This window comes from Carassius gibelio, chromosome A8 (assembly GCF_023724105.1).
Source record: "Carassius gibelio isolate Cgi1373 ecotype wild population from Czech Republic chromosome A8, carGib1.2-hapl.c, whole genome shotgun sequence".
NCBI classification, from domain to species: domain Eukaryota; kingdom Metazoa; phylum Chordata; class Actinopteri; order Cypriniformes; family Cyprinidae; genus Carassius; species Carassius gibelio.
Window position 1 is genome coordinate 26,634,514 of NC_068378.1, and position 12,033 is coordinate 26,646,546.

General features: G+C 38.4%; 1 protein-coding gene across 22 annotated transcripts; it reads right to left on the reverse strand.

Moving 5' to 3' along the window:
* Nucleotides 1-1,619: 1,619 nt before the first annotated feature.
* Nucleotides 1,620-3,384, reverse strand: LOC128019074 (uncharacterized). Of its 22 annotated transcripts, none has more exons than XM_052605058.1 (6): nucleotides 3,142-3,383; nucleotides 2,891-2,989; nucleotides 2,383-2,562; nucleotides 2,239-2,316; nucleotides 2,088-2,202; nucleotides 1,620-1,997 (listed from the first exon to the last, which is right to left on the reverse strand). In XM_052605058.1, exons 1-6 carry the CDS (start codon nucleotides 3,221-3,223, stop codon nucleotides 1,799-1,801), a joined length of 753 nt encoding a protein of 250 aa, XP_052461018.1. In that variant the 5' UTR covers nucleotides 3,224-3,383; the 3' UTR covers nucleotides 1,620-1,798. The 22 variants fall into 22 exon arrangements, with proteins under 22 accessions (XP_052461018.1, XP_052461015.1, XP_052461019.1 ...); XM_052605055.1 differs by having other exon boundaries at nucleotides 2,088-2,232; nucleotides 2,269-2,340; XM_052605059.1 differs by having other exon boundaries at nucleotides 2,088-2,232; nucleotides 2,275-2,316; nucleotides 3,142-3,382.
* Between the last annotated feature and the right edge of the window lie 8,649 nt (nucleotides 3,385-12,033).

Here is a 12,033-nt window from a genome sequence, read left to right on the forward strand (position 1 = left end):
TCTTTGTTGGGAATTTCATATGGATCCTACCCGTTAGTTCCGATTTGTTCCACATACCGGTTCTTTGGCATCCCTATTTAGCGTATCACTGTAAATCCCACAACTTTGCTTCTCGTTCGACTTGCTGTATGTTTACATTCGCAAGGCCATCAACATGGGCATCATGTCCCAGAATGCAATGTGGCGCCCAAGCCCTATAGGTGTGTTCGACTTCATGTAGCCCTGGGGCCTGTTCTTCATACGTCGCTTATTACATCCGAGATCAAATGACACATCCAAGATGATATCATCGTGCTAATCATGATCCGGCTAATTGGGTTCTTCGAACACACATGTTGTGTATGATTAGTATCGCTGGATTGAGTTATCAGAGATAATTGCGCATTCATGTGTTGGCTTAAAAGGGGACATGTATCGATACTCGAAATCATGATCAGCAGTGCAGCGATTGGCTGGTGGCAAGACGCCAATGTAATGACGTCATATAATTTAAAACGACACCCGACGAAAAACTTGACAAATTTCTGGACTTTTATAAGGAAACAGCCAAGCAAACAAAACTACATAAATGTTATAATAGATACACGAAACGGATAATAGATCTTTTTTTTTTTATTTATTAGAAATGTTTTCATGATTCCCAATTATTTGGATTTCGCAATTTATAATAGTTGTGCAGTCTTTCTACATTGAAATAAAAATGTAAATTATCTATAAATTTAACTTTATATTTGGACAGATTTGTTACGTGACAGCATTAATGAAAGTTTCTTAAGGGTCAATAACATGTTATCTGCATCTCCTGCTCTCCATCAAGCCACTCTTATAATAGCAGTCATCACTCAAAACAATGCACGACTCTATTATCTGTATAACATGTAAGACTCTAATACAATTATGAAGTAATAATTTTATGACAAATAAATATTTGCCTATAGTAGCATTTTTTATATTATTTTTAATAATTTTTAATATAATTTAATAAAATAATCTTAAATTATTTTAAGTTATTGTCCCTGGATCAGTACGATACTCTTGTAATAAAGTAGCGGTGGTAGCAGACATTTTGAGTATCAGTTCTGGTTGAAAAGAAGCGATCTAATCCGGTTTACATGAAATAAGCCTGCTCCCGAGCAGGTTTAAGTTAACGGACCTGTTGCTATGACAGAAGCTCCTTGGATGACCAAACGATCCAAGATCACGCCAAATCGTCAACATTCAAATCCAGCTAACTGAGTTAGCGACATACGAAGAACAGGCCCCAGGTCACTGGTTCACGTCTCAGTGCTGGCAGGAGTTGTAGGTGTGTGGGGAGTGAATGAACAGCACTCTCTTCCACCCTCAATACTTATGGTTGAAGTGCCCTTGAGCAAGGCACTGAACCCCCAGTTGGTCCCCGGGTGCTAGATATAGTTGCCCACTGCTCCGGGTGGGTGTTCACTTCTCACTACAGTGTGGGCACACTTGGATGGGTTAAATGCAGAGCACCAATTCAGAGTATGGGTTACCATACTTGGCAAAGGTCACTTTTAAATGTCCAGGTCTCAGGGAGGAGACTGGTGCCAGACACTGATGCCAGAAAGCAATTGTGAGAAAACAGCCAAATAATAAGACAACTCTTCAATCAAGCAATTTTCTTTATTTGAGGGAAAGAATCTTTCTAAATGGTTTTTGCAAAAAAAAGGAAGGTGGGGGGGGGGGGGGCATATGAATAATGCACTGAATTGAAAAGATCTACAGTATGGGGTTATGCAAAATTTATATGAAAGTTTCAAAGTCCACAGTTTCCCTGACCACATCACCGACCGTGGCCCTGACTGCTCCCTTGGCCCATTCCTTGGCCCATTCCTTGGCCCATTCCTTGGCCCATTCCTTGGCCCATTCCTTGGCCCATTCCTTGGCCCATTCCTTGGCCCATTCCTTGGCCCATTCCTTGGCCCATTCCTTGGCCCATTCCTTGGCCCATTCCTTGGCCCATTCCTTGGCCCATTCCTTGGCCCATTCCCTGGCCCATTCCCTGGCCCATTCCCTGGCCCATTCCCTGGCCCATTCCCTGGCCCTGGCCCTGGCCCTGGCCCTGGCCCATTCCCTGGCCCATTCCTTGACCCTGACCCTGGCCCATTCCTTGACCCTGACCCTGGCCCATTCCTTGACCCTGACCCTGGCCCATTCCTTGACCCTGACCCTGACCCTGGCCCATTCCTTGACCCTGACCCTGACCCTGGCCCATTCCTTGACCCTGACCCTGACCCTGGCCCATTCCTTGACCCTGACCCTGACCCTGGCCCATTCCTTGACCCTGACCCTGGCCCATTCCTTGGCCCTGGCCCTGGCCCATTCCTTGGCCCTGGCCCTGGCCCTGACCCTGGCCCTGGCCCTGACCCTGGCCCTGGCCCTGACCCTGGCCCATTCCTTGACCCTGACCCTGGCCGCTTGGTTCACTGCATGCATGGCCACGAGTGGTTGGGCAACATTTCTGTGTGGCAGGGCACTGGCCATCACGGACACAGCTTTCAGCAAACAGTGGAATGTTCTTCGGGTCGGGACACTGACCTGGCTTCACTGCATGGACACAGATAGTCAGCTTTAGTCTGTGCATATAGACGATATGCCACATGAACATACTGCTCAAAACATTTAGTTTAGGAATAGAAAGATATACCTACAGCGTGAACTATAGTCCAAGTATTATGTCCAAGTATTATTCCTTTTTATTCTCAAAAATCTGTCCTGAGTTTAATACTTATCTTAAGGGATGTATTCAAACTTTAGAAGAGAATAAAACAAAAAGGGCAAAATGTATTACTTCATCAACATCTGACCAAAAATAATGTCTAAAGGCTTTTTTTGGAGCACCCCTAGCATCAATTAAAAACCGAAACAGGCTCACAGTGAAATTGAGAACATTTGATTCCTCCAGAGCAGTCTCGATCAGAAGGAAATCCTCGATGGGACAGCAAACCCGTCAGCTTCCCAAGACATCCCAAACCTTAATTAAAAATATAACAACAACAACATTTATTTTCAAATCAGAAGCATTTTAAAACATACTACCCATTCCCAATCCTATATTCGAAGACTGAGAACCACTTATTTCTCCATTTCTTCAGGCTGTGTAATGAAATCAACAGATATTCTCACCTAGAGTAGCATCTGTTATGCTCAGGTAACCAAACAGACACAACGCAACAGCAATCATTGAGCAATAAATTCGAGTTGTCATCCTCCCAACCTATGATTCCACAATGATCTCTGCTGGAAAATGTACTGAATTGGTGTGCCAGAAGGAGCAGACAGTGAAGCGAACAAAACTAAAATGAATAAAAGTGTTACTATAACATCAACCTCTGTAAATTAGGGTTTTAAAGATCCAAAGATGATCAGGTCAAATCCAACCCTGATCAAACTCACCTGCCCGTAGCTTTCTAGAGATCTGAATGGAAGGCCTTGATTAGCTTGTTCAGGTGTGTTTGATTGGGGTTGGATGAACTAATGATTTTAAACCATGTCATAATAATTAAGGTAACCTTATTACTAGAGGATTCAGCATTTCTTTATATTAGGCTTGTTTGAGATGCGCCTTGCCTCGCCTGAAATGTAGGCGAGAGTAGGTGGCTGCAGTAAGTGGAGGGGTCAAAAAAGACCTTTAAAGTCGGACACTTCCTGAATCTCGCTGTTTTGTCGCCAGCAAACGTAGACGAAGTTGATGTAATCGAAATACCACTGTTTTGTCATCATGTGAAGATCACATCCATGGTATTTTTTTCCAAACTATGCAAGTCAAAGCTGTTTTGTAGCAAATATTCTTCAGAATTGTTTTCCTTGTTTTAAGCCAGACCCCGACACTTCTCAGATGAAACCACACAAAGATGAGGCATAATGGCTAAACAGTCCATTTAGATATATATATCCATATATTTTTAATGGATTCTTTTAATGGATTGATTTATTTATTCACACAAACATACAATAGAATAAAGTGAAAATTACAATAAGGAAGAATTCAAATAAAAAGAAAAATTGTATGAAATAAACACATCCTAATTCTTAACTTCACTAGACGTGTTTTATTTTTGTTTAGTTCACATGTAAATATAAATAAAAGGGTAATCTAATTTTTAGAATAAAGAGAAAATATATCTGTTGACATTCTCAGCCAATGAGCATGAAGCTGTGTCTTCAGTCAGTCGTTTCCCATCATGCTTTTGGTCAGCGCAGTCGGTGGAAAGCAACTGCGCTCGACATCACAAGATTTTTTTGGCACACGTCAGCATGACATCAGAGCAAGGTGGACGTAACTCGGACACTTTTCTTACCGGCATGCATCTCGCGGTGATCACCGGTGATCGGTTATGCACAGATTTTGCTCATCTCAAACAAGCCTACTCAATGCTCCCATTAGTCACTCTCATGCGGTGTTTGCATACTGTATCACATATGAAGTGAATTAAATCCAATATTTGTAAAATACACAGATGTTTTAGAAAGGTTTTCATGAGCAACATAAACTGTTTTTACATATTGCTTAATACAGTGCCATATTTTCAAGAATAAAGTTTAATATAATCATATACTATTTAAATACAATTACAATGGGGTATATATGCTTTTATCGGTGTTGTATGATAAACGTGACTCAATACAACATTGCGACTACAGCAAAAAAGCTTGTACCATTCTAAAAACACTGATTTGTTTCCATTATTGGAACTGAAAAGGTTCGTCTAACCTGAAACACACGTGAACAAAGTCATGTGGTGGATCTGGCCAATCGTGAAACAGCTGTATCATCATCAGTGCTCCTGCAGTCGCTCTGAAGAAACTGCTGCGGCTGATGTAGTCATGTGGTGTCAGCATCAAGTTGGTCAAAATTTCTAACCGGCATGCACTATGGCGCGCACACCGTGCCAAAATCTAATGACCTAACAACCGTTCGAACGTCAAACCAAACGTCTATCCAAACGTCTTGAGCTTTGAGCATCTTACTCTGCGGGTGACCCACGTGACGACCAGACGTGACGTCAGCGTCTTGAAATTAGCAGTTTTTTAAGCATTTAAGTAGCCAAGCTACTGTGTAAAGAATATAAATGGACATTAAAAGAATTACAATAAAGGTTTATATACCTTTTATACCTAAATGAGGCTTTTATACCTAAATGAATACTTAACCATTTTCTGCATCCCGCTGTGCTTACCTGCTGTACTTGCTGCTGTACTTAAGTACTTAAAGGGAAAATAAACCCCTGGTCGGAGCCTGACTCCAACCACTGGCAATATTTGAAAAATGCTGAAAAGTGGGCAGAGCATTTTGATGAACCGAGGGCGGGGCTGAGTGCATGGGGCGTGAACCTGAGGCCCGCAGTAATAGATTGATTGACAGCTGCTATCAGAGTCGCTAAAATGGAGAGTGACTGTAGTGACACAAGTAGCTTTGCAACAGAGTGTTCATTTGAAGTAGAGGACTTTTCTCCCCCAGCTTCACCTGAAGTGCAGGATGTTGAGGTGTCTGTGGCCTGAGCCATATCAATTCAAGCCGCTGGCTCAAACTGTGGTCTTAACTCCCACACTGCGTCACTTTTCAGCATGAGCTGTGTGGAGAAGCCCATTTCCACCTCCATTGCTTAGGAAAAGCAATAACGCGTAAAATGCAGTTTGCACACTCCAGCTCTAGGCGGGAAGTCGCGATCTTCCAGGCCAAGTGCATGCAACCACTGGTGCCTAATTTTAAAGTCTGCTGGAAAACTATACAGTTCAGCAGGGCTGTCGCAACCAGCAACACTACGCATATGTACCATCCTGACTACTGTACTAAATACAGATAAATCTACGCCAATTTGAAGCTATCCTAACTGATGCAATACTATGCTACTAACTATGCTTCTAACAATACTAACTTTACACTAACAACTATGCTAATTAACTACATAGTCTACACGACATTATCTAAATAACTGTATAAATGCTATGCTAAATAGATGCTATAATAGTCTATCCTGGTCATTTTCAATACTTGCAATTCCAACTCCTGACTCACTACAGTAATTTTGACGGAACAAGATGGTTTTATACTGCCAGGGGCATGGTAGCTCGTACAAAGGGGCGTGGTGAGCTGGAAACTGCTTACGTCACCAGCCACCGCAACATCCAATAGGAAAAATCAACTGCAGTAGCCACCGTTCAACCTGAAGAGGGCAGCACTCAGACGTTTTTACACCATTGTAGAATTAAAACACTTTATACTCAAATGTCAAAAAAGTTACTCGAATCAATGAACAGCACTAATAAAGCACCATTCTTACAGATCATTAACTAAAAAAAGTTGGTTTAGGGTTTAGTTACTCTTTAAAGAAAATTGTTGTAGGCTATTCTAAGTAGTTCTGAGTGATTTGAACACAACCTTCACACACATCTGATTGAGAGATAAACCGCAAGCTGTTTTTTATTTTGTGGAAATCTCAGTTTGACACATTGCTCCTCCTTCATTATGACCTTTTAATTATGAGAGGCAGAATCAGAGTCAGAACAAATAACATATAACATATAATTCATAATATTTGAAGCAGGAATATGTTGTTGGGCACATAATTTGTTCTGCTGCGACTTGGAAACGACCCCTCTAATTATAGATTTAGAGTATTCTGGCAGATTATTTCTAAATTATAAAATGAATGAATATTGTGTAATGATGAATATTGTATCAATGAATATTGAATATTGTCCCACTGATAAAAACAGTGCAGATATGTCTCCATGAATCAAAGTGAAGATGAAATAACAATCAAGAATATAGGCTGAACAGAACGCTGATAATATGTCCTTAACATTTCTCACTTTCATCTTTTATTTAGATCAAAAGGCAAGTAGGTGAGTGACACTTGAATAAATATGTCAAATTGCGATTATTAGTCTATAGAAATTAATTTTAAATGAATGAATGTAAGCATGTAGCATACTCAGTTCACATAAAAAGAAACTAGAATCAGTGAACGTACTGACAGAAATTTTGTAGGGTTTGGGACAATTAAAGTCCCTTTGGTTGAAGAGAGTATGCCTTAAAACTGTACTAAATTACATACTAAATTTGTTGATATTGAATTTGTTGATGTTTCTCTGAGGCTTCTTTATTATGTTGGCTTTAGAAAGTTAACATATTTAAACATTTAAATATAGGTTTTTAATATTATAATTTTATCATGAGAGTAATTGATTCCACCTAGAGCCTCGCCAAACTCAGCAGAGACCTTCAGATTTATCTGGCTCACGTTGATATTTCTTTTCTTATTGGTTGAGCTTATTCTTTCACCCCAAAAAATCCATTGACTTACCTTATCTGAGCAATGTAGGCTGTAATACTTAATTCTGTCCACTAGAGGAATATAATAAGAAATATAATAAGAAATATAATAAGTTTTTAGTCTAGGCAACTCTTTCTCTTTTTACATCAGTTTAAATGACAAATAAATGCGTGAATTACATTTGTACTGCCATGAATAGTCCATAACTGTGAACAAGAATAAGCTTCACACTTTAAGCTGTACAACTACTTAAAGCTTTCTTTTAAGATATTGTTTATTTACACTGTTTTATGCATTTAATTTTATGCATCCAGGTGGAATCATGAGCGCATTTTACAGGTGTTAATAAATCACATTCAATTAATGTGAAGAGCTAATGTCAGTGTTCTCATTCCTGCTACTGTCTTTTTTAGTCTGCCGTACTATTGCCGTATAATATATATATATATATATATATATATATATATATATATATATATATATATATATATATATATATATATATTTTACACGAGATGTCTTTAAAAACCTGCATAGTTTATATAATTTATGTGAAGACATGAAGTAAAAGAGCTTTTACATGTTACAACGTTTCTACACGTCAACAACACATTAAGAACACGATCGGTTACTCTCACTTCCACCAGTCGCCATAGGAACGCGTTAACAACACGTAAGCACATGTAGGAACGTGTTACATATTATTTTATGCAAATTATCAATAATTTAGTTCAGGCTCATTTTTTTGTATGTGGAAGACATGAAAATAAACAATTACATTGCATTTGGCTCCCTTTGCAGGCATTTGTAATAACATGTTCATAAATTGTTTATTTTGTATTTGCCTACATTATGTATTTTAAAGCTGCGGTAGGGAACTTTTGACGCTCTAGTGGTTAATAAACAGAACTGCTTGCGTCTTGCGGAAGAACATCGTAGCCGGAACTACTTCTCTCTGTTTATGTCTATGAAGAATCACAAAGGTACTGGGTTACTCCGCCGCGGTACCCCTGAAACAATCTAAAATAGTCCGAATATAAACACTTATTATAGGTGCACCCTAGTGATTCAGGACAAGCTAAAAACACGGTTTGGAAAATGGATTCATGGTGTACTCGCTTATTATATACATTTTTCTCCATTTTGAACACAAAGTTATGCACCGCAGCTCTGATTGGTTGTTTCTTAACTGAAGCGGATGACTTTCTGCAAATGGCAATAGGACACTGGGAGGAGCCAGAGGAGCTTGATTTTTTTCTCAGATTATCTGTCTCATATTCTACTGTCAGGACATAATGACAGGTTTAACAAATATGTAAAAAATATATTTTTACAAAAGTTACCTACTGCAGCTTTAAGTGTTATTATTAACCAGTCATTATTGCCTCATTGTTTTTTATATAATGCATTTTAAGTCATTTTAAAGGCTATTGATGACTTAGGTCTGATTTTATAGCAACAACAACAACAACAACAACAAAATATTACAGTATATTAATACTTTGTAAATTATTATTTGAAGTAACAAAACCATGGTTAATTTGCAGTTACCATGGCTACAAGAATGATCATTTGTGGTGTAATTGTTAAAACCATGGCAAATTTTCGTAAGGGAACCTGAAAAAAAATAAATAAATAAATAAAAAAACTTTCACAGGAATGTGCCTGAAAGTGATGGGTCTTGTATTTACCTAAATTATTTAGAATTTATTTGTATATATATAAAAACTGTATAAGGTGTGCATTATAGCTGACACCTAGATGAACAATTACAGTTGTTTTTATGACTGTAAGTCATTCTCCTCAAATGCTACTGAGGTTAGAAAAGTGTATACCAATATTGCATGTAACTTTAGAGACGGTCCCTAAATTTGAGACTCTCAAACATCCAACGTCAAGCCAACTTTATGTCTGTTTCTGTTATGGCCTATTTTTTTTACTTCCTTTAGTTTTTGTTTAGCTTGCTCTAAAATAGTTTTTTATTCATATGTGAGTGTCTGCGTACAGTGCGCGAGACAGAAATTACATCACCAAAATATATGGGCATATTCGTACAATGTCTAAGGAAGGGTTCCCTGCATTAGAGCATTGAGCTGCTGCAATGGAGCATTTTGAATGTGCCATTAAACTGAACAGTGAAAGTAACAAAAGCTTACACAATACATTTTAACAGGTATAAAATTCTGTAGCCACCAGTTCCAGTCTGTGTCCAGATCAGAGGGTCACTGCAGTCGCCCGGATCCAGTACGTATCCAGACCAGATGGTGGATCAGCACCTAGAAAGGACCTCTACTGCCCTGAAAGACAGCGGAGACCAGGACAACTAGAGCCCAGATACAGATCCCCTGTAAAGACCTTGTTTCAGAGGACCACCAGGACAAGACCACAGGAAACAGATGATTCTTCTGCACAATCTGACTTTGCTGCAGCCTGGAATTGAACTACTGATTTCGTCTGGTCAGAGGAGAACTGGCCCCCCAACTGAGCCTGGTTTCTCCCAAGGTTTTTTTTCTCCATTCTGTCACCGATGGAGTTTCGGTTCCTTGCCGCTGTCGCCTCTGGCTTGCTTAGTTGGGGTCACTACATTTACAGCGACATCGCTGACTTGATTTCAAATGATCATTGAATTCAATGATGAACTGCCTTTAACTGAGATTTTGCATAATTGACACACTGTTTTCCTAATTAATATTGTTCAGTTGCTTTGACACAATCTTTTTTGTTTAAAGTACCATATAAGTAAAAGTGACTCGACTTAACTATAATTAAGTGTGGAAATAACTGAAGGAAATATTGGTTTGCTAACTGAAGCGAACTAACATGATTATCCATCTTCTTTTATTAGAAGTATTTTGTCTCTGTACCATATATATATAGAATATTATTATTATTATTTTGTTTAATTAAATCATTTAAATTACTGTTTCTAATTGACTGATTTATAGTGCTTAGAACAGCAGAAAAGTGCTATATAAATGTTACGAATTATTATTGTTGTTATTATAGCAGAACCTCAAGTAAATTACGATATTTTGTTTAGTCATGATATAGCCTACAGGTGGAAGCGTTTTCAATTTATCACTCAGAACAACTTAGAATAGCCTACAACAATTTTCTTTAAGTACTTAAGTAGAGCAGCAAGTACAGCAGGTAAGCACAGCAGGATGCAGGAAATGGTTGAGAATTCATTTAGGTATAAAAGACCTTTATTGTAATGCTTTTAATGTCCATTTATAGTCTTTACACAGTTGCTTGGCTCCTTAAATGTTTAAAAAAATAGCTAATTTCAAGACGCTGATGTCACGTCTGGTCGTCACGTGGGTCACCCACAGAGTAATACGCTCAAAGCTCAAGACGTTCGGATAGACGTTCGATCAGTCGTTCTATTTTCGCACGGTGTGCGCGCCATATGCACTGCTTCAAGTCAGACTGCGATCAGTTTGCGCAGTTCTGCTTGAAGTCGAACGCACCTATTATCAACTGTGAAATGAATCTGAATTGGTCAGGTGGTACAGCCATCATGTTTTGTTACCAATAGGTGTGTTCGACTTCATGTAGCGCTGCGCAGACCAAAGCAGTGCTGGCCGGTGTTATTCTGAAATTGATGGCCTAGCGAAAACTGTGACCAGGGCTTCAAGTCTTAAAAATAATAAAAAAAACATCTTTATTAATAAATATCTTCCATAAAAGTTATCTTTAATATGAAAATATTTGTGAATTGGGAGGATCTGTTGAAGTTTCTTCAGATGGCAAGAAAGAAAGCCAGAGAGTCGTATGTAGAGACCGAGCTCATCTTTGCTCTGGCTAAAACAAACCATCTGAGCGACCTTGAGGACTTCATCATGGCCCCAACAATGCTCACATACAGCAAGTACGGAAATACAAACACATGCAAACTGTGATGCACCAAAATAAGAGTTCTTGAAACTAAAAGTGCTTAATTTAAATTAGCTTTCTTGCAATAACTAACCTATAACATTCTATTAAAATAATATTTTATTGTACTGGATTACACTTGGTTAAAAGTAATATGTAACAGATATATCTGTAGTAATTACATCCATTATCTAATAACTAGGGCCGGGACTTTAATGCGTTAATTAAGATTAATTAGTTATAGAAAAAAAATTCCCGCATTTTTAATAACTTATTTTTGCACCGTGGAACGTTTCTCACTGGATGAGTTTCGGCGGGACCGATTATACTGGAGCACCAACTAGCGTTCGCATATCACCGCAGCACACATCGAGTCTCAAGTATCACCTCAACGCAAAACATATAGCAGCTAGCGTGGACTTTACACTTTATGTTGAACTATGTATTATTTTGTTGGTGCAACAGTTTATGTTGAACTCTTTATTGTTTTGGCCAAGGTTATTGAGAGTTGGACTTAGTATGTTATGGCCTCTGAAGCAACAGAGATGTTTTCTAATAGTCAGGGTTTCCAATGTTCTGAATGTAATTGACAGTATTGTGTTTTACTTAAAAAACTCTTTACAGAAGGTTCCAGCACCTATAAGCTTCCTGAATTTCTGAAATGTACTATTTCTAAATTGTTTCTAAATATGCTATTGCTACACTTCATGGCAAAAATTGCACTGGTCTGCTAGACTTGGTTGAACAAAAATAAACAATATTTTGTTGCTTAAGCTTATGTATTTAGTCATAAGTCAATGGTATACTATAAATCCATGTGAAAAAAAAATTACTTGTCACTGTTCTCAGGTCAAATATTTAT